At 43.4% G+C, this 22,712-nt stretch overlaps 1 protein-coding gene across 1 annotated transcript in view; it reads left to right on the forward strand.

Annotated features, from left to right (window-relative positions):
* LOC115162610 (ALK tyrosine kinase receptor-like) overlaps nucleotides 1-22,712 on the forward strand; it is a 748,203-nt gene that overhangs the window by 604,128 nt on the left and 121,363 nt on the right. The window contains exon 6 of the mRNA XM_029714073.1: nucleotides 18,547-18,678. Within this exon, the coding sequence (XP_029569933.1) occupies nucleotides 18,547-18,678 (132 nt within the window). The remainder of the gene's footprint in view (nucleotides 1-18,546; nucleotides 18,679-22,712) is intronic.

Below are 22,712 nucleotides of genomic sequence, written 5' to 3' on the forward strand. Positions count from 1 at the left end.
GATGACCTGATTTGAGCCATCAGTTGATTGACAGATGTAGGCCTACTGTAGAATGATCAACTTTCCTCCAGTGTTGATGCTTGCCCGAATTTATCGTTAGGCTATGTATAATTTGTCAATTTAGTTATGGTCTTTGGTGTGGATTGAAAGCCTGTATTGTGTGGCTTTAAAATTGTATTTTGTGAAGCTGTCAAGGTGTTTATGCATTTGAGCCCATCCAAAGACAATTTTGTTGAGCTGAGACTCTTTTTTTATGATGTATAAATTATCCAACTATTCGTTTAACTTCTTGAAAACATTGAATTAAATGCAATTAAGGCATGTCACTAGATCGCAGAGCACTGGGAGCGAACTCATGAGGCTCGGAGCCAGACCGCCCTGCTAAGACCACAGCGTTACAGCGGTCACAATGCTAGCAATATGAATGCTATGAAAACTGATGATACATACTGTACATACTGATTCTGGCATATGTGTGCCAAGGGAAACCGCTGGACCACACAGGCACTGCGGTAACCAATAATTTACTCTGCCTATTGCTTGCCTTCAATATATAATAAAACCATTTATTCAAAAAAGGATTTTCCCTAACAAAAAATACATCTACCCCCTGCAAATATGTCCATTTATTATAATCCACACAAGATGCGCTGTAGCCTGCATAAGGTACAGTACTGAATTGTATACGAACACTGCTTCCAGCTGCCCCCTGGCAGCAATTCTAAATATTTTCTTCATATTTTAAAATCCTCCATCTGCAAGATTATTTTCCTCCTGCGACGAAAGGGGTCAAATTAAGATCCGACATCTGTAGTTCAAATGACCTTGATGTTTATAATATATAATATTTTTCTTAAAGAAGTACACCAGTAAGGTCAGTGTCAACAGCCTGACTAACATTATTGAGATGATATGATATTAATTGAGTCTAATATTCTTGTTCATTACTTAAATTTTGGCTGTTTTGGCACCGTTCGAAGAACAATAACTGCTCCCCACTGACACTAACCTCATCAAATCTATCATATACTAATTCTTATCATCACTCTTTTTGACAGTTTGATGACGACAACAGGAATCATAAGCGGGAAAAAGAAGCTTTAGATTACTGGTGATCCATCATTCCTTGTTTCGCAATAATCTCACAGTGCTGTCACGTCCTGGCCAGTATAAGGGTTAATTAGTATTGTAGTTTGGTCAGGACGTGGCAGAGGGTATTCGTTTTATGTGGTTCGGGGTGGTGTGTTTTGTTGAAGGGGCATTTGGTTTAAGTATTCCGGGGTTTTTGGGCACTGTTTGGTTTTCAGGTATTCTATGTTTAGTCTAGTATGTCTGTTTCTATGTTTGGTTAATTGGGGTTGGGACTCTCAGTTGAAGGCAGGTGTTGTCTATCTGCCTTTGATTGAGAGTCCCATATATTAGGGTGTGTTTGTGTTTGTTATTGGTGGGTAATTGTTCTGTGCTTAGCCTTATGCCTAGCTAGACTGTTTTGTTGTTCGTATTTCGTTTTGTTATTTTTGTATGTTCATTTTGAAAATAAATAAACGTCAAGATGAGCCTGCACGTACCTGCTGCGTTTTGGTCTACCTTAACCGACGACAACCGTGACAAGTGCATAATCACTTTAACAGCATTTCATAAGAGAGCCGAGCTATGTTCCTTATGGCCACAGACGTTGTCCACTGGTGACTGCTGTAAAATATACCAGCAAGAGATAACAAATCAAATGGCAGGACTGAAACAGTGGCTTCCTGATTCTGGGTAGTGATACTGGAAATTATGTCATGAGGTGAAACTTGTGCTTTTCTAGACCTATGAGAAAAAGTGAGCCATATGTGTTGCTTTGTAGCTCAGTTGATAGAGTGTGGTGCTTGTAACACCAGGGTAGTTCCTTCGATGCCCGTGACCACACATACATTGATGACTGTTATTTATCTAATTAACTAACTATGTTTAAGTATTACCCGATTAAATTAATCATGTAACAATTAACTCATTAGGATTTAAGGCACCACGAGAGTGGTTGTTTAAAGAGTTACCATCTCCCGAATTAAACTCTAAAGGTCTTTACCTATCACATCCATAAAACAGTCAATGTATGAATCATTACATCATATCATCATTCTGAACAGTTGTAACCTCCTGCATCTGCAAAAACCCCAGCGTTACTTATGGTTCAGTACTACACAAATCTGTTTAATTATTTATTTACTAGCTAACTAAATAATAACACGATAAACATACACACTTAACACATTAGGAAAAGGTCCTTAGCTGAATGACACATGGTGGCTTTTTACACAACCACATGGAGAGGGAGAGAAAGAGACACTTATCGTTGATACCTTTTAGAAACTATTCTCACAGTAGTAAGGAGTAAGAAATCATGAATGTATTTACGTGTGAATGCCTTCATTCGCCGTCTATCTCTGTTGGAACCAGCCCTCCTTAGGAAGGAGGATGGGCTTTTCAGCGGCACGCTTGTAAGGCTTTGATTGTCCGAAAGGGTCCGGACCCGTCTTTTCTACTGTTGTTCACTCTGGACGATGCTCCTTTGAAGGTAGGCTAGCCAGCCGTGTCAATGGTTCCATTGGGTGATGAGAGTAGTATACTACAGTGATTTGAGAAGAGTAGTGCAGTGGTCCCACTTATATTCAATTTTCTAGATACTTTTTTTAAGACAGCTTATCAGCTGTACCAGTGATTTGTCTGAGAGGTAAGCTTCTCAGCTCTTCCTCGTGTTGATATTCAGAGTTCAAACCACTTTAGACATGGGCTGCAGCTCTCTGTCTTTCCTGGTCTGGTGTTTCTTTACTGATCCTTTTATGCACTCAGGTAGAAAGGGACATTTCTGTCAGGCTGACACGCTCTATGACCTCACTCGGGGTGTGGCTACTTACTGTGCAAAGTTTATAGGAGACAAATTATCTCATGGCTCCTAAAATCACATTCATATCTTAACAAAAATATGTTCATCATTTTTCATATTTCATATACAATGTAGCAGATGGATACTTATTACATGTGTTGTATATACTTTTCAAGTTACAGTATTTCCTTTTATAACCTTTTTAATGACATCACAAAATAAAAAACAATATGACATTACTTTTCTACAGCTAACCACAGACCATCCCCAACGTTCTTATGTTAGCAATATTGTCCCAGTATTTGCTTTAGAACGTGTTCCAGTTTTGGCGTGAAACCTCTGTGTAGACAAGCATATTCCTCTGTGAAATTTAGAGAAGGATGTTCTCACTCCTTGAACTTACAACAGGGTGTGAACTGTCAACCCCCCAGCAGCTCCCTACTCCCCTCTGTGGGTGAGAGAGGTATGGTTACAGTTGTGACATGGTGAGGTTGGACTCAGGTGCAGAGAAGAGACCAGATGAGGAATCAGCGGTTCAGGATAAACATAATACTTCACTGAGAAACGGTAACGAAAGGATCACAGTAACACTGGGAAAACAACAAACAGTAAGTCTCGAAAACTCACTCAGGAGACAAATGCACATGCACAAGGACAACAGAAAACAGACCTATTTTAATTAGTAAATAGGACACACCTGAGTGTCATTAATGTCTCTAAGACGGTCTCTGCCGCCCTCTGGACACAGGTGGAACCATGACAGTACCCCCCTTCTAGGAGCGGATTCAGCCGTGGAGCCAGGGCAACCACCACATAGATGGTTGAAGTCCCAAACAAGTCCCGGATCCAGGATGTCCCTGGCAGGCACCCACGCCCGCTCCTCAGGGCCGTAGCCCTCCCAGTCCACCAGGTACTGCAGTGTTCCTTGGACCTAACGAGCCTTCAACAGATGCCGGACTGTGTAGGCTGGGTGACCAGTCGAGGGGGTGGAGGGGCAGGTGTGGGGGGAGAGAAGGGACTGGTCTTTACCAGCTTGAGACGGGAGACATGGAATGATGGACAGACCCTCATGGACCTGGGAAGCTGGAGACGATAGCTGACCGGATTGATGTGACTCAAGATCATGAATGGTCCTATGTAGCATGGAGAGAGCTTCATCGAGTCCACCTTTAAGGGAAGATCACAGGTGGACAGCCACACTCGTTATCCCGGTCGGATGAGCCAAAAAGGCCTTCAGTGCCTGTTTGCCTGGTGTTGGTGTAGGGCAGATGAGCAGAGCAAGGAGGTTCACGCTCTGATCCGAGGAGAGACTCACCTACGCCCCCAACAGAGAGCAGAAGGAATTCCGAATACCGTGTGACAAACTGGGGCCCACGATCCAAGACAATGTCCTAGGGAGGTCTGTGTAGTGAAAGACATAATCATAAGATCAGTGGTCTCCTTCACTGAGAGCAACTTGGGTAAGGCAATGAAATGGGCTGCCTTGGAGAACTGATCAACGACCACCAGGATAGTGGTAAGCCCTTGGGATGGAGGTAACCCTGTGATAAATTCTACGGACAGGTGGGACAAGGGCCGGCCGGGGATGGGCAGAGGTTGGAGCAACCCAGCCCATTGCTGTCGTGAGAACTTACTTTGGGCACAGGTGGAACAGGCCGCAACAAAGGATCTCACATTTTCAATTATGTTGGGCCACCAGAATTTTCGCCTCAGGAACTCCATTGTGCAATTAACTCCTGAATGCTTAGTTAATTTAGAGTAGTGTCCCCACTGTAGCACTTGAGAACGGGCTCATCGCAGAACTTAAAGTCTGCTAGTGGGACCCCCGCCAGGTTCAGGTTCTCGGGTCTGGGCTTGTCGATCCGTGGTCTCTATACTCCATAACACAGGAACCACAATGCAGGAGCTGGGGATGATGGGCTCGGAGTCCCTCTCCTCGTTAGAGGCATTGTGTTGGCGGGACAGGACATCTGCTTTCTGATTCTTGGATCCCGGGCTATAGGCTAGAGTGAAGTTGAACCTGTTAACCTCTCTGGCGCATGTGGGACGAATTCGTCCCACCTACGTAACAGCCACCTGAATTCAGTGGTGCAATTTTTGAATCGTTTGAAATACTATTACTTCAATTTCTCAAACATATGACTATTTTACAGCTATTTAAAGACAAGAATCTCCTTAATCTAACCACACTGTCCGATTTCAAAAAGGCTTTACAACGAAAGCAAAACATTAGATTATGTCAGGAGAGTGCCCAGCCAGAAATAATCAGACACCCATTTTTCAAGCTAGCATATGATGTCACAAAAACCCAAACCACAGCTAAATGCAGCACTAATCACTAATCAGATGACACACCTAGGACATTGTGTTATACAATACATGCATGTCTGTTCAATCAAGTCCATATTTATATCAAAAAACAGCTTTTTACATTAGCATGTGACGTTCAGAAAAAGCATACCCCCCGCAAACTTCCGGGGAATTTACTAACAGTTTGCTAAATTACTCACGATAAACGTTCACAAAAAGCATAACAATTATTTTAAGAATTATAGATACATTACTCCTCTATGCACTCGATATGTCCGATTTTAAAATAGCTTTTCGGATGAAGCACATTTTGCAATATTCTAAGTACATAGCCCAGCCATCACGGGCTAGCTATTTAGACACCCACCCAGTTCAGCCTTCACCAAAATCACATTTCCTATAAGAAAAATGTTCTTACCTTTCCTGTTCTTCGTCAGATTGCACTCCCAGGACTTCTACTTCAATAACAAATGTAGGTTTGGTCCCAAATAATCCATCGTTATATCCAAACAGCGACGTTTTGTTCGTGAGTTCTAGACACTATCAGAATGCTACATCACGGTCACGAGCATGGCGCATGGCGTGACAAAAAATGTCTAAATATTCCATTACCGTACTTCGAAGCATGTCAACCGCTGTTTAAAACCAATTTTTATGCCATTTATCTCGTAGAAAAGCGATAATATTCCGACCGGGAATCTGCAATGAGCCTAAACAGCCGAATGAAATTTGGAGCCCTAGGAATTGTCACGTTACAGCTAAGATCCTTACTCTTCAATAAACAGATGCAAGACGCACGACTCCTTGTCAGACAGGCCACTTCCTGCATGAAACCTTGTCAGGTTTTTGCCTGCCATAGGAGTTCTGTTATACTCACAGACACCATTCAAACAGTTTTAGAAACTTGAGGGTGTTTTCTATCCAAACCTGAACAATAATATGCATATTCTAGCTTCTGAGTTGGTGTAGGAGGCAGTTAAAAATGGGCACATATTTTTTCCAAAATTCTCAATACTGCCCCCTATCCCAAACAGGTTAAGAAAACAGAGCCCACATAGCCTTACAAGCATTCAACCTCCTGGCTTCTTGAATGGAGACCAAGTTCTTATGGTCTAACCAGTGTCTCCACCCCTCAAGGGCCCACTTGACTGCCAAGAGCACCCGGTTGCCTACATCGTAGTTGCTTTCCGCAGGTGAGAACCGCTTGGAAAGAAAGGCACATGGGTGCATTCTCTTGTCCCCCTCGTTCCACTGTGAAAATACCATTAATCTCCCTCCCTGATTCTCACAAGATTGTAAGCATTGCAGAGGTCCAGTTTGGTGAAGAATTGGGCCCCCTGGGCCAGCTCCAAGGTGGTGGACATCCGGGGTAGGGGGTAGCGGTTCTTAATCGTGATCCTGTTCAGCCCTCGGTAGTCGATGCAGGGACGCAGACCTCCATCCTTCTTTCCCATGAAGAAGAAACCTGCACAAGCTGGGGATGTTGAGGAGCAAATGAAACCTGCCTCCAGCAACTCCTGGATGTAATTGTCCATGACTGCAGCTTCAGGGATCGAGAGGGAGTAAAGACGGCCCCGGGGAGGGGTGGAGCCGGGTAGGAGTTCTATGGCGCAGTCGTATGGACAATGAGGGAGGGTGGCAGCTTGTCTCTTACTGAAGGCCCCCTGGAGGTCGAAGTATTCGGTAGGGAGAGAGGAGAAGTCTTGGTCTTCAATGTATGCAGGGGGACGCGGCGAGGCTGTAGGTGGGGGTCTTAGACATTTATACTGGCAAATCTTACCCCAGTCTAGTAGGTGTCCCGTGGACCAGGAGAGTAGTGGGTTATGTAGCGCTAGTCAGGTGTACCCAAGGATAAAGGGGTTCTCGGGAGCCGTGATCAAAAGAAAACTAAGAGTCACCCCAACCTGCAGTAGAATGGGAACCATGACAACTGTCATCCATTGCCAAGCTGATCTGACCCATTCAGATCCTCACAGGACAGTCATGACAACGTTATTCCAACCAGACCTAATTTTTATGTTTGTAATGATGGCACATCAACCAATTTTGCCAGCTGAGATGAGAGTCCTCATTTCAAGTCGACATATGATATTACTCATTCTCCAGAATGAGGCAGAATCTACTCGATGACAATGTTGCCATTCGTCAGTAGGATTTGGCAGCCACAGTGGCCTCTGCTGTCACCTCTTTGCCTTTTCCTCCCCACATACATTCCTCAGAGCCAGCACAGAGCCGTGGGCGATTGGGATAACAAAACCCGCTGACTCCCCTAGGCAATTTGTCTCGCACCTCCCGCTTTGTCTCGCACCTCCCGCGTTTTCAGAATCTGACAAGCGTGATTAAGGCAGACCAACTGCGATCAGCTCGGAGGCACGTGTCTGCCTGGCCACAGTCAGTTGCTCTGTGAACTGAAGTCAAAGGTAGAGATTTGCTTTGGTTTTCAACATGGCCTCCTCAAACTCAAGGGATACAGGAAGTCTCAGCTGAGACAGGTAAATACCTAGCTCCAAATTCTATAAGACGGTTGATGGTGCTACTGATACATGGCTGTGGACTACAGCCATACAAGTATACAGCTATGTCTCAAGGCGAGGTGTGATAATGAGGTGTAGGTTAGGGTCTAGAAATCATGTTTTGTTTTCTAATCAAGTTGTGGAGTTGTCAGTTCTTCACAGTAAGCAACCAGGGAGTCACAATCACATACTTGCTACTGTCAACATAGCTAAACACTCAAGGCCGTAAAAGCCCATATTATTATATTTAATTAACTGTATACAAAAGAGCTAACATATGACCCCTCCATAAAACACACAGAATACGGGCATATAGCTCTTATTTCTACTATACTTTTGACTAAGATTGTCGTTCTCATTAAACTCAAGTTGAGCATTAGCAAGCCTTTTCACTCTGTCTAATGTTAGGGAAAAGCATTAACTGCCATGGTGATTATGTCACGAGCTGGCTCGAGAAAACAACAGGAGAGGTAGAGTCAGGCGCAGGAGACAGAGAGTTCTCGACCACACTTCTTTATTAAAAAAAACAACTGGATGTGGTCGCCAAAAGTATAGGGGCGCAGCCCTTAAATGATTCTGCGGTGGTGTACAAACAATGAAAATAAGCCACAAGCAGAGGGAAAAAAACCCAGTACACGTTCCTCTAGCACAAAACCCCGGACAAGCAACACAATCACGTACAAACACATACATCCTACGCTAACCTAAATAACCCCCCCTTTCTAATGACTAACCCAAAACAGGTGCGTGCCTACCTAGACCTAACCAAACGAAAGTGAAACAAAAAGGGATCGATGGCAGCTAGTAGGTTGGCGACGACGACCGCCGAGCCCCGCCCGGCCGAGGAGGGGCGCCACCATCCGTCACTGTCGTGACAGATTACATGAGGTGGTGTTTTGTTACTCACTGTATGTAAATGAGGCTTTATAGCTAAGCGTTGGGAGAAATAAAGACCTAACACAGTCAATGCTGAGATATTTTACTGAACATAATTGAAGGTCATTGTGCGAAGAAATTCATTATTTGCGGATATACCCTACCATGCTAACAGGTGGGGGGAAAGCATAGGGATATGTCCCAAACGGCAGCCTATTCCATATATAGTGCACTATATAGGGCTTAGGGTGCCATTTGGGACATAACGCAGGTCTACAGTTAGCTGGCTGTACATTTGGCCACACAATTAGACATAAGAGTTTTATCTTTCTAAAGACATCTATTGGAGCTATTTTTGTAATTTGCATTTACACTATGACACATTCATCGTTATTTTCCTACACCAACTGGTTTTTATTCAATTGAAAGTGTAGAACTCACTGTCTGTGGTCTTTCTTTGATGTGTACTCATACTCTCAGGTTTTCAGGCCTAACTTAATCTTATATTGTCTCTCACACAAATCAAGGGCAAACTATGGTACAGTACACGGATGCAGCCATCCGCGATAATATCGCTCTTTTTTTCTTCCCTATGAAAATGGAAAAAGTGATCCCCATCAGCAAGCTTCCTGCTTTACTTTTTGTTCTCCTTTATCTACGATCATCAGCTTCCGATGATGAACTCAGAGCGAGTTGTCAGTTTTTACAAGGATGCATTCCAAATGTCACCCTAGTCCCTATGGGCCCTGGTCAAAACTAGTGCACTACTTAGGGAATAGTGTGCCATTTGCGACTCAATAAAGTCTGTCTGCTGATGCTTCTGTTTTACAATTTGCATAGATATGCAAATTTCCCCCAGCTACCATCTCAATGCTCCCGACTGATGGCCATGGTATCATGGTGACATCACACATTTGTCAGAAATCCTATCCCACTGTGCCACCCTTCTGTATGTAGACCATTGTTTTGACAAATTGTGGTCCTTGTCCTATGGTAAAGTTGCCGTATGCAAAACGCGACTGTCAGAGTTTACGTGATTTATGATGAGTTGGGTCAACGATGGGATTCAGATATTCATGGCTAGAGTTATGGATTATCCTTGTGTTATACTTTGTCACAGACTTTACAATGTTGTTGACAAAAAAATGCTGGGTCAACAACATGGGTTAATTTAACCATCATTTGAGTATTTTTTACATTCATGCTAGGTTGACCTAGCAGAGTTTAATCCTTTGGTTATTTCCAGGAGCCATGGTTTATTAGGGGTGTGGCTTTCAGATATATTACATTGGCTACCCGTGAAAATAAACTAAGTTCCTGTTCATCATATTAAGTTTATATACTGCAAATAATAGTTTTCCTTAATAGTTTTTTCATTTTACACAGTATTCCAGGATATTACAATTATTTATTACCTATTATAATAAGTTCGTATTCTAACAATGCGTTGGTAGTACCCAACTTGCTATGAACCGTCAGGTTCCCTGGTACTCAGGGATCTATTGTCCCGCTAAGCACTATGACATCAATGCAAATGCTATCAAAAATCACATCAAACACTGATCATCAAAACAGTAACATTATTTTAAAACTCACCTCACTGTGATGATCAATTTGAAGAAAGAAGTTCAACAGCAGGTTGAAACTGAGTGGAAAGCATGGTTGTTGTGGATGTTGTTTCAAAGTCTAACACAACGAAATGGACAGCGCTTTCAAAGGTGATGATTAATTCAAAGCATTTAAGACATTACATGTAGAACACCCATACCCATATTACAGCTATGCATATGTGAATTAAAAAAAAAAGTGCTGTACAATACATAGCCTAATAGCATACCGCATATGATGCACTGCAGAAAAATATTAAAAGAAAAAGACTTAAGATGTCTTTGGTACATAATTGGTCTGGCCTATTCGCCTTATTCTGGAACGTCACAGTGATCGCGGTGAGTTAGTTGCAATTGTGTTTCTATTTCCAACGACGCTAGCGCATGCTAGTGGCGGGAGGCGAAAGCGGCAAAAGTGGTACTTTTAATTCAGAGCTTGATTGTTTTACATTGACAGAACCGCACAAAATCGTAAAATCGATCAACGTGACAAGCATTATATGTTCAGTATGAAGAGGATGCAGTTTTTACAACAATGTTTTGAACACCAACCTCTACGTTGATCTGAATGTACCTGTGGAGCCCCATACGACCCGCATCCACCTCCTAAAGATGCAGAGTCTTTGAGGCTCTGCATCAAAGCGTTGAACCTAAAGAAACCACCAAAACATCCCTTTGTGTGCTCCTACCACTTCTTTGACAAGAAGCCTACGGTGGAGCATCTTTACCGAGAAAAATGTCTTGGCTATGATGCTCCACTTGTGAAGAAGCATCGTGTGTTGGTCAGGCAGTCATCAGTGACAGGTAAGCCAAATGCTTGAGCTGTTTGCCTGCTCTCATTTTGTGTCTCCCTCTTGCTCTTGTATCTAAGCACAGTCTCATAATAGCACCATTTATTTCTTATACACCTCAATAAAAAAATCCCATTTGATATATACTATACTTAATTATTATGATTATTAAATATTATTAGGAGCGTTCATGCAGTATGGTGTTTCATTGTACGGTTTTGTTATTAATTGTCAATTGACTTGTTTAACAAGCCATACTAATTTATTAACAGATGACACAACAGGCTCAAGTGTTTACCAAATTGAAAATGGGGATTGGCCAACACAGATAGAAGGAATGGATATGCCTTCAGAGAAGGATGCCCAAACCCAATGGAAGACCCATCTCTAAGTGATCACACCTACAGCTCAGATGATCATATAAAGCCTGTGAGGCTGGGATACCTGTGAGGCAGGGACACAGTGCCCAGCAACACCTCTCTACAAAACCCTGCTGAGGAATGAAGCACTCTGTCGACTGTATACAGGCTTGTCTCTTGCTGCCTTTTCTACCCTGGCGGAACATCTTCTATCCCTCTACAAAGGCAGCTTTCAGTTAGAGCTGAGAGACCAACTCCTGATGACACTGATGAAGCTGTAGCTCAACTTGCTGCAGCAGGACTTGGGCAGAAAGTTTTGGTGTTTCCTAGAGTATTGTCAGTCAAGTGATTAGTTATTGGATTGGCATGATGGAAGAGAATCTGAGTACATTCCATGGTTGCCAAGGGAAACCATCCGTGCTACAATGCCACAATGTTTTAAGGACCGCTACCCAGGAACAACCTGCATTATTGTGTCAAAAGTAATGTTAAATACATTTAAATTAATTCTATAACAACTTTATTATTTGTTTTACATACTCATTAATATTCATAAAAAAAGAAAGCCATAAACATTAAGTCAGGCTTTTTAACAATTTGTAAGTGCAAACAGGAGAGACATCGGACTACATACTTCTACAGAGTTGCATATATTTGTCACTCAGTGACAATCTGCCTGACTGATACTCCTCAACAATAAATGGCAGCATGTGTGTTGAGTAGAATGCCTTCAACCTCAGGACAGCCTCTGCACAGAACTGTTCATCATAGGGAACAGGAACGACAACTTGCTGCGACTGAGTCCAGATGAGCACCTTACTTTCTCTCAGTCCTGTGCAAAACATACCAATTTGCACCTGCATGTAGTAGCCACGTGGCCCATGTGGTTGCGTGGCTACTACATGCAGGTGCAAATTGGTATGCTTTGCACCTGCATGTAGGTGCAGGGAGGGAAGCTAAAGTCATTCCACTACTGTCACGTGTGCTCCCTCTCCGGCCTCTAGGTCACCAGGCTGCTCGTTATGGCGCACACCTGTCACCATCATTACGGGCACCTGCGCGTCATCACTCACCTGGACTCTATCAACTCCCTGATTACCTTCCTTATATATGTCACTCCCTTTGGTTCCTTTCCCAGGCGTTATTGTTTCTGTTTCAGATTCATGTCTGTGTGTTGTTCGTGTTTCATCTATTAAGTAAATCACTCACTCCCTGAACTTGCTTCCCGACTTTCAGCGCACACCGTTACAGAATAACGCCTCACCTAAGGGAAGCATCAGGGAGCGTTTTTTTTTGTGTCAGGTGGAATGATGTCGGGTCCGGGAGCCGCAATAGGCTTTCATGCCTCAGCCAGATCGCCAGGCTCCCCTGCCTCCACTGGCTCGTCAGGCTCTCATGCCTCAGCTGGCTCGTCAGGCTCTCATGCCTCAGCCGGCTTGTCAGGCTCTTATGCCTCAGTCGTCTGTCAGGTTCACGCATCCCAGCCGGCGACATGTTCCCGCGCATCAGCAGGGGTGACCGGTCCGCTCCTAATCCCCGGGATCGTCCCCTGGGTTGGCGTCCTGCGGCTGGAGCCGAACGCACCGGGAAGGGGGTACCATCAGGTATGCTCTCTCTCCGGCGCTATAGTTCGCCATGCTCCTGCGTGTCAGCCAGATTGACAGGTTTCCTGCACCTCTGCAGAGGTGACCGGTCCAACTCCTGATCCACGGGATTGTCTTTTGGTCAGCGTCCTGCGGCTGGAGCTGCCAGTCATGGAGGGGGTACTGTCACGTGTGCTCCCTCTCCGGCCTCTAGGTCACCAGGCTGCTCGTTATGGCGCACACCTGTCACCATCGTTACGTGCACCTGCGCGTCATCACTCACCTGAACTCCATCACCTCCCTGATTAACTTCCCTATATATGTCACTCCCTTTGGTTCCTTTCCCAGGCGTTATTGTTTCAGTTTCATGTCTGTGCGTTGTTCGTGTTTCGTTTATTGATTAAATCACTCACTCCCCGAGCTTGCTTCCTGACTCTCAGCGCACATCGTTACAACTACCCAAGAATAGTAAAGCCCCCTTTACTGGCTCAAATAGCCGACCAATCAGCCTGTTATCAACCCTTAGTAAACTTCTGGAAAAAAATGTGTTTGACCAATTACAATGCTATTTCACAGTAAACAAATTGACAACAGAATTTCAGCATGCTTATTGGGAAGGACACTCAACAAGCAGAGCACTTACACAAATGACTGATGATTGGCTGAGAGAAATTGATAAAATGATTGTGGGGGCTGTCTTGTTAGACTTCAGTGCAGCTTTTGACATTTTTGATCATAGTCTGCTAATGGAAAAACGTTTGTGTTATGGCTTTACACCCCCTGCTATAATGTGGATAAAGACTTACTTGTCTAACAGAACACAGAGGGTGTTCTTTAATGGAAGCCTATCAAATATAATCCAGTTAGAATCAGGAATTCCCCAGGGTAGCTGTTTAGGGCCCCTGCTTTTTTAAATTTTTACTAACGACATGCCACTGACTTTGAGTAAAGCCAGAACGTCAGCTACTACAGCGACTGAAATGACTGCAACACTCAACAAAGAGCTGCAGTTAAATTCAGTGTGGGTGGCAAGGAATACGTTACCCCTAAATATTTCTAAAACTAAAAGCGTTGTATTTGGAACAAAACCCTCACTAAACCCTAAGCCTCAACTAAATCTTGTAGTAAATAATGTGGAAATTTAGCAAGTTGAGATGACTAAACTGCTTGGGGTAATACTAGATTGTAAACTGTCATGGTCAAAACATATTCATGCAGTAGTAGCTAAGATGGGGAGAAGTCTGTCTATAATAAAGCAATGCTCTGCCTTCTTAACAGCACTATCAACAAGGCACATCCTATAGGCCCTAGTTTTGTTGCACCTTGACTACTGTTCAGTCGTGTGGTCAGGTGCCACAAAAAATGACTTAGGAAAATTGCAATTGGCTCAGAACAGGGCAGCACGGCTGGCCCTTGGATGTACACAGAGAGCTAATATTAATAATATGCATGTCAATCTCTCCTGGCTGAAAGTGGAGGAGAGATTGACTTCATCACTACTTTTATTTATGAGAGGTATTGACATGTTGAATGCACCGAGCTGTCTAAACAAGAGGTCTCTTCACAGTCCCCAAGTCCAGAACAGACTATGGGATGCACACAGTACTACATAGAGCCATGAGTACATGGAACTCTATTCCACATCAAGTAACTAACGCAAGCAGTAAAATTAGATTTAAAAAGCGGATAAAAAACACATTATGGAACAGCGGGGACTGTGAAGCAACACAAACATTGGCACAGACATACGCATACACACACACGCATACACACACACACTACACATACACATGGATTTAGTATTGTAGATATTTGGTAGTGGTGGAGTAGGGGCCTGAGGGCACACAGTGTGTTGTAAAATCGGTGAATATTTTGTAATGTTTTACATTTTAAAAGCTGCTTTGGCAGCAGCTAATGTGGATCCATAATAAATACAAATACATCACAGGCTTTCCCATTGAAGACATCATCCAGATATCACAGCCCTTCCCCATAACAGGACACTTGATATCCAACAGCTCCTAGGAGTTCAGCACTCCGTCAGGGCTCTTCAACACTGACAACAGTGCCTCTGTGGTCCACAGAGTATCCACAGTCTTCCAGCCACTGGGAGGCCATCAGCTCATTATCTTCAAATACATTGAAATGGTACAGCCACAAATAAATATTAATTTCAGTTCATTTTGACCTGGGATGCTACTGGCTGTGATGTTATTGTCGGTTCAGCATAAACACACGTATAGAGCAGAGTCCCCATAGGCAGATTCAGGTGTCATTCAAAAATTCCAATCCTTTTCCCTCCTCCTGGTGAAGCCATTTGTGTGTGTTCCCAAATGTGAGCCATGTTTTGTTTTTGTTTATTTCTTAAGATGTGTTAAAGATGCACGTTTTTTAATTATTAGCTAGCCACCGCTCTGAGGTAATTCGCTAGCATTGACAGAAGTTGTGAAACAGAAAGACAAACACAATTGCGTTTGAATGGAACTGGGTCAAGTGGGTGGGGCTACAACGCGAAAACCAAAAAATTAAACAAATTCTAGTTATCGTCTTTGAGTGTGGATTGTATTATTTTACATACTGGATGGACTGGTTACCTTATGCTATGCTCCAAACTTTATATCCATGAGTCTTTTGAATAGCCTAGTAATAGGGCATTTTTTATATTTTCATAATTTATATGCTGACATTACCTTTAGCAACAGAATATCTCACTACCGTGCATTTCCATCCCCACATCTTTCCCTAATTTATTTCTCAAGCATGCAGAAACAGGGGCTGTCAACAGTTTTATTAAATATGGTTCGTTGTGAAAACATGTTAGTATCGATGTTCCCGAACAGATTTCACTGGGTTTCCCAATTTAAGCACAGGGTAGCTGCAGGAACATGGTTGGAGAGCCCATGGCATATCATGGAATATCACCTGTCACGCAGCGAGAGGCTGCATGCTCCTCAAACAGTAGTTGATGCATGAAGTGAAATAAGTGTTCTTATAAGCCCAGACATTTCTTTATGCTATCCCGTGTGAAAGTTTTCATGGTTGCCACTAAAAAGAGGAGGATCCTAGCTGCTACTGTATTTGTTTTTCTGCTGCTGCAAACTGGAGTAGCCTACCCGTTATAAAAACAAAATGTGGGAAAGCGGCCTCCATTCGCTAATCGATTGCATATGGATGTCTTTTTACCGTTGTGCCTGCCCATTTGATATTAGTAAAGACAACATCAAATTGATGAGTGAAAATATGATCACTTGATGGGTGAACCGTGTGTGCAGCCTGAGGCAAGGAACAGAGCGCAAGCTTTTTTTCTTGACTTTTTCAAATAGTCAATAGACTATAGTCGCATCACGCAGCCCATGTACTGAATGTAGTTGCATCACGCAGCCCATGTACTGAATGTTTTGATTTCTAAGACATTCTAAGATTTGTATCATTTCCAACTAAATTAGCCAAATAACTCTAAATCTAGCATATAGGACCTGTTTCAAATTATCACTTTTATGCTCAACATAGCCACTTCATATGCACACTTGCTCCGGAATGGGAAAAATGTCCTTTCTATTTTATTCAGTTCAATTATATTATTCTTACTATAGAATCATTTTATTCATTTGCATTCATTTGCATGACAAAATGTCATGACTGCCACAGCCCCAGCCACGCTCCTGCTAAACTATGCCTCCAGTCTTCTGATCTGACCCGCTGGGTCATATCTCAATAACTCAGCACCAAAAACCCAGCATCAACAACCCAACCTTGCTCTTTTTAAAGAAAACAACCAAACCAATTTGACCCAAAGCCTGCAAACCAGCAGTTGGGTCAACCAAACAACCCAGCAGACACTTCTATGCTGTGCAGTTGTAGGGCTATTCAATGATGATCCTGGCGGGCCGAAACATTTCAGTTTTTTCTTTCTCCCTGGTAGTTCCTTGATCCTTGGCTGGAAGTTGACAGCTTTTGTACAGTATCTGTTGGAAGAAATGCAGTTTGAATCTCTTCTCCTATACATTTTCTTCAGTGTTACCCTGCTGGTTTGTATAATGTCATCCAGCCCATTATTTTAAGTGAGAATATTATGTGACACATTACAAACGCATTACAGTAGACTTACACATGCACCATGATGTTATGTATTAAATGGTGGACGATAGCAGTCTGGCGACATGGCTAATAACTGTGGAGATGTTTTGTTGTTCTGATTTTTATTGTTCATGTAGAGATACGTATATGTCAGGTATGAGAGAGGGAGACAGATAAATAGTGAAGGGGTAGACTGGTGGCCTCTAGGGGCAATATATGTGGACTCCATGGGCGATATACACTGAGTGTACAAAACATTAGGAATGCCTTCCTAATATTGAGTTGCACCCCCTTTTGTCCTCAGAACAGACTCAATTTGTCAGGGCATGGACTCTACAAGGTGTCGAATGCATTCCACAGGGATGCTGGCCCATGTTGACTCCAATGCTTCCAATAGTTGTGTCAAGTTGGCTGGATGTCTTTTGGGTGGTGGACCATTCTTGTGGGAAACACGGGACATTTTTTAGGGTGAAAAACCCAGCAGCATTGCAGTTCTTGACACATTCAAATAAAATTGTGTTTGTCACATGTGCTGAATACAATAGGTACCTTACTGTGAAATGCTTACTTACAAGCCCTTAACCGACAATGCAGTTCAAGAAATAGAGTTAAGAAAATATTTACTAAATAAACTAAAGTCCAAAAATTGTAGCAAAAAGTAACAGAAGAAAATGACATAACAATAACGAGGCTATATACCGGGGGTACTGGTATCGAGTCAATGTGTGAAGTGACTATGCATAGATAATTAACAGCGAGTAGCAGCAGTGCAAAAACAGAGTAAGTAGTTCGGGTGGCCATTTGATGAATTGTTCAGCAGTAAAATGGCTTGGGGGTAGAAGCTGTTAAGGAGCCTTTTGGTCCTAGGCTTGGCGTTAAGGAGCCTTTTGGTCCTAGGCTTGGCGCTCCGGTCCCGCTTGCCGTGTGTTAGCAGAGAGAACAGTTTATGACTTGGGTGAGTCTTTGACAAACTGGTACGACTATCATACCCCGTTCATAGGCACTTAAATAGTTTGTCTTGCCCATTCACCCTCTGATAGGCACTCTCCTCTTCATTCTATACCTTTCTCTCTCCACTATCCACTTGTATTTTCTTCTCATCCTCCCCATTTTCTCTCGCCTTTCTATACTGATTGAAGTGGATTTAAGAAGTGACATCAATAAGGGATCATAGCTTTCCCCTGGATTCACCGGGTCAGCGTATGTCATGAAAATAGTATCTTCCTAATGTTTTTTACACTCAGTGTATGTGATCTGGCAGTGGCAGCAGTACCGCAAGACTAACCTCCAGCACTCATTGCTCTGTGTTTCTATCTCTCTCTGATTTTTCCACATCCCTCCCCGTTCCACAACAACATGGGAGCATATCATATGTAAAAGTACATGTGTGTGTATATCTATGCAAACTACACTTTTCTGTTGTAAATAGTACATGGTAGCAGTTTTGTTTACGGTGTCCATTTCTTGACACCCTCAAGCCTCAACCATGTCATTGTGATGATGATTAATTTCTCTCTGTTGACAGATGTGTTTCTATCTTTCTCTCTTTGCTTCTCTCCAGATCTCTCCCCTTTCCACAACATCCCCCTCCAGGGCCAGTACCATTGTCACCACGGCCCAGGGGTCCCTCTGGGACAGTTGTGTGACTTCACGATGGACTGCCCACTCGGCGACGACGAAGGGGACATGTGCAGTGAGTACAGCTTATCTATTCTGAACAAAAATATAAACATGCAATAATTTCAATTTTTTTACTGAGTTACAATTCATATAAGGAAATAAGACAATTTAAATAAATAAATTAGGTCCTAATCTATTGATTACACATGACCCGAGCAGGGGTGCAGCCATGGGTGTGCCTTGGAAGGCATACACCCACCCACTTGGCAGCCAGGCCCACCCACTTGGGAGCCAGGCCCAGCCAATCAGAATATTTTTTTTGCAACAAAAGGCTTTATTACGACATTGGAGGCAACTTCAGGTCGAGAAATTAACATTCAATTCTCTGGTGGACCTTCCTGGAGTCAGCATGCCAACTGCATGCTCCCTCAAAACTTGAGACATATGTGGCACTCTGTGTTGTGTGACAAAACTGCACATTTTAAAGTGTGCTTTTATTGTCCCCAGCACAAGGTGCACCTGTGTAATGATCATGCTGTTTAATCAGCTTCTTGATATGCCACACTTGTCAGTTGGATGGATTATCTTGGCAAAGGAGAAATGCTCACTAACAGCGATGTAAATACATTTGTGCACAAAATTCGAGAGAAATTAGCTTTTTGTGCGTATTTCTGGGAATTTTTATTTCAGCTCATGAAACATGGCACCGACACTACATGTTGTGTTTGTATTTTTGTTCATTGTTCACCATTGGACTGGGTCTGTTGTGGGTGATGGAGGTTGAAATCTGTGTGTGTGGGTGGGGGTAGGTGGATGGGGGGGGCAAATCACGTGCGCCGAGTCATTCTCAACCTTGGTAAAGCGGCAAAATAGGTGAGAGCTCCTTTAATGAAGCTGTTGTGCCCCGACTGCCTGCCATTACACAACTATGGCTATGTACCAAACGGCACCCTTTTCAATATATAGTGCACTATTTTTGACCACAGCCCTCCCTATACAGTGACATTTGGGACGTAGCCCACAACTACGGCTGCCTGAACTTACTTGACAGAGGCACTGCAGAGCGCCGTCAGAGCATAAATGTTTCCCACGCCGACACCATACATCACTAGCGTTTCTCACCCTTAAAATGTTTCTGCGGTTCTTATTTTTCGTTTACGGAAAACATTTATTTTCTCAAAGGAACAGTTTTATGCCAATGTTGGGTTGGCTGGACGTCTGTGTGTGCAGGGGCATTATGCCCATTGAAATGCACAGGCCACAGTTCTATTCAATTGTACTATATAGAAGATAATGCTTCTTTAAGTCATGATTCATTAAAATAAATTGAATTTGGCCCTCAATGCACCCTCAAAATAATTAGGTACATGTGTGTTTGTGTGATGGTGTGTGTGTGTGTGTGTCTGTTGTGTGTGTGTGTGTGTGTGTGTGTGTGTGTGTGTGTGTGTGTGTGTGTGCAGTTCATTATACATGTACAGTACCAGTCAAAAGTTTGGACACACCTCATTCAAGGTTTTTTCTTTATTTTTACTATTTTCTACATTGTAGAATAATAGTGAAGACATCAAAACTATGTTATTTAACACATATGGAATCATGTAGTAACCAAAAAGTGTTAAACAATTCAAAATATATTTTATGTTTGAGATTCTTCAAAGTAGCCACCCATTGCCTTGATGACAGCTTTGAACACTTGGCATTCTCTCAACCAGCTTCACCTGGAATGATTTTCCAACAGTCTTGAAGGACTTCCCACATAAGCTGAGCACTTGTCGGCTGCTTTTCCTTCACTCTGCGGTCCAACTCAAGTGGTTTGAGGTTGGGTGATTGTGGAGGCCATCAATCTCTTAATTGGTCAAATAGCCCTTACACAGCCTGTTGAAAGAAAAATGATAGTCCCACTAAGTGCAAACCAGATGTGATGGCGTATTGTTGCAAAATTCTAAGGTAGCCATGCTGGTTAAATGTGCCTTGAATTCTAAATAAATCAAAGACAGTGTCACCAGCAAAGCAACCCTACACCATCTCACCTCCTCTTCCATGCTTCACGGTGGGAACCACATGTGCAGAGATCACCTGTTCATCTACTATGCATCTCACGAAGACATGATTTCCACCGGTCTAATGTCCAGTGCTCATGTTTTTTAGCCCAAGCAAGTCTCTTCTTCTTATTGATGTCCTTTAGCAGTGATTTCTTTGCAGCAATTCAACCATGAAGGCCTGATTCACACAGTCTCCTCTGAACAGTTGAGGTTGAGATGTGTCTGTTACTTGAACTCTGTGAAGCATTTCTGAGACTGGTAACTCTAATGAACTTATCCTCTGCAGATCCTGGTTGAAGACAGCAGAGGTGTATTTAGAGGGCAAGTTGGTCAGAATGATATCTAAGAGGTTATGGATTTAGGGTTGTACTTGGTAGGTTCCTTGATAATTTGTGTGAGATTGAGGGCATCTAGTTTAGAATGTAGGACAGCCGGGGTGTTAAGCATATGCCAGTTTAGCTCACCTAACAGTACAAACTCTGAAGATAGATGGGGGGCAATTAATTCACATATGGTTTCCAGGGCACAGCTGGGGAATGAGGGGAGTCTATAACACGCGGCAACGGTGAGAGACTTGTTTCTGGAGAGGTGGATTTTTAAAAGTAGAAGCTCAAATTGTTTGGGAACAGACATGGATAGTATGACAGAACTCTGCAGGCTATCCCTACAGTAGATTGCAACTCCGCCCCCTTTGGCAGTTCTATCTTGTCAGAAAATGTTGTAGTTGGGGATGGAAATTTCAGAATTTTTGGTGGCCTTCCTAAGCCAGGATTCAGACACGGCTAGGACATCAGGTTTGGCGGAGTGTGTTAAAGCAGGGAATAAAACAAGGTTAGGGAGAACGCTTCTGATGTTAACATGCATGAAACCAAGGCTTTTAAGGTTACAGAAGTCAACAAATGAGAGCACCTGGGGAATAGGAGTGGTGCTGGGGGCTGCAGGGCCTGGGTTAACCTCTATGGTTGTCTAGTGCGTTCAGAACAGAGAGTAAATAGATTCAAGGCATAATGTACAGACAAGGGTATGGTAGGATGTGAGTACAGTGGAGGTAAACCTAGGCATTGAGTGACGATGTGAGAGGTTTTGTCTTTAGAGGCACCAGTTAAGCCAGGTGAGGTCTACGCATGTGTGAGGGGTGGGACAAAAGGGCTATCTAAGGCAAGTTGGCCATTGCTGGGGGCTCTACAGTGAAGTAAGACAATAGTAACTAACCAAAACAGCAACAGACAAAGCATATTGACATTAGGGAGAGGTATGTGTAGCCGAGTGATCATAGGGTCCAATGAGCAGCAATAGGTGAGTCTGTGAGCCGTTCAGTAGTCGCTACTATACTAGGCGAGCTGGAGACACGGCGATTCAGACAGCTAGCAGGTCGGGGCTAGCAGATGGGCCTTTGGCGACGTCGCAACGGAAGAGCCTGTTGAAACCACCTCGGACGATTATGTCGGCAGACCAGACCATGGATCGGCGGGGCTCTGTGTCGGCAATAAAGGGTCCAGGCCAATTGGCAAAAGAGGTATTGTAGCCCAAGAATTAGCTGGTAGACCTCTTCGGCAAGCCGGGAGATGGGCCTAGCTCGTGGCTAGCTCAAGGCTAACTGGTGCATGCTTCGGGACAGAGGCGTTAGCCAGCAGTAGCCACTTGAATGCAGCTAGCTAGCTGCTGTGATCTGGTGTAATGGACCAGGGCTTGCAGCAAGAATCCGGTGATGAGGTAGAGAAAAAGCAGTCCGCTATGCTCTGGGTTGGTGTCACGCTGTGCAGACTGGCAGGTATTGACCGAGCTGAAGCTGGCTGGTGTCCGAGTTAATGGTGAAGACCACTAGCAGTGGCTAACTGACTACTAGCTAGTAGCTAGTTAGCTGGCTAGCTTCTGATGGGGGGTTCCGATTCTAAAGTTTAAAAATAGCAAATCTGTACCACATTGGGTGAGGCAGGATGCAGGAAAGTATATTCAGTTCATAGATGGAACGTGAGATTCAAATATATACGAAATAAATGGGAAAAAACGAGGAAAAGGACTATGTACACGGGACAAGACGGGACAAGACAAAAACACGTCCAAC

The sequence above is a fragment of the Salmo trutta genome, chromosome 25 (genome assembly GCF_901001165.1).
Source record: "Salmo trutta chromosome 25, fSalTru1.1, whole genome shotgun sequence".
Lineage (NCBI taxonomy): Eukaryota > Metazoa > Chordata > Actinopteri > Salmoniformes > Salmonidae > Salmo > Salmo trutta.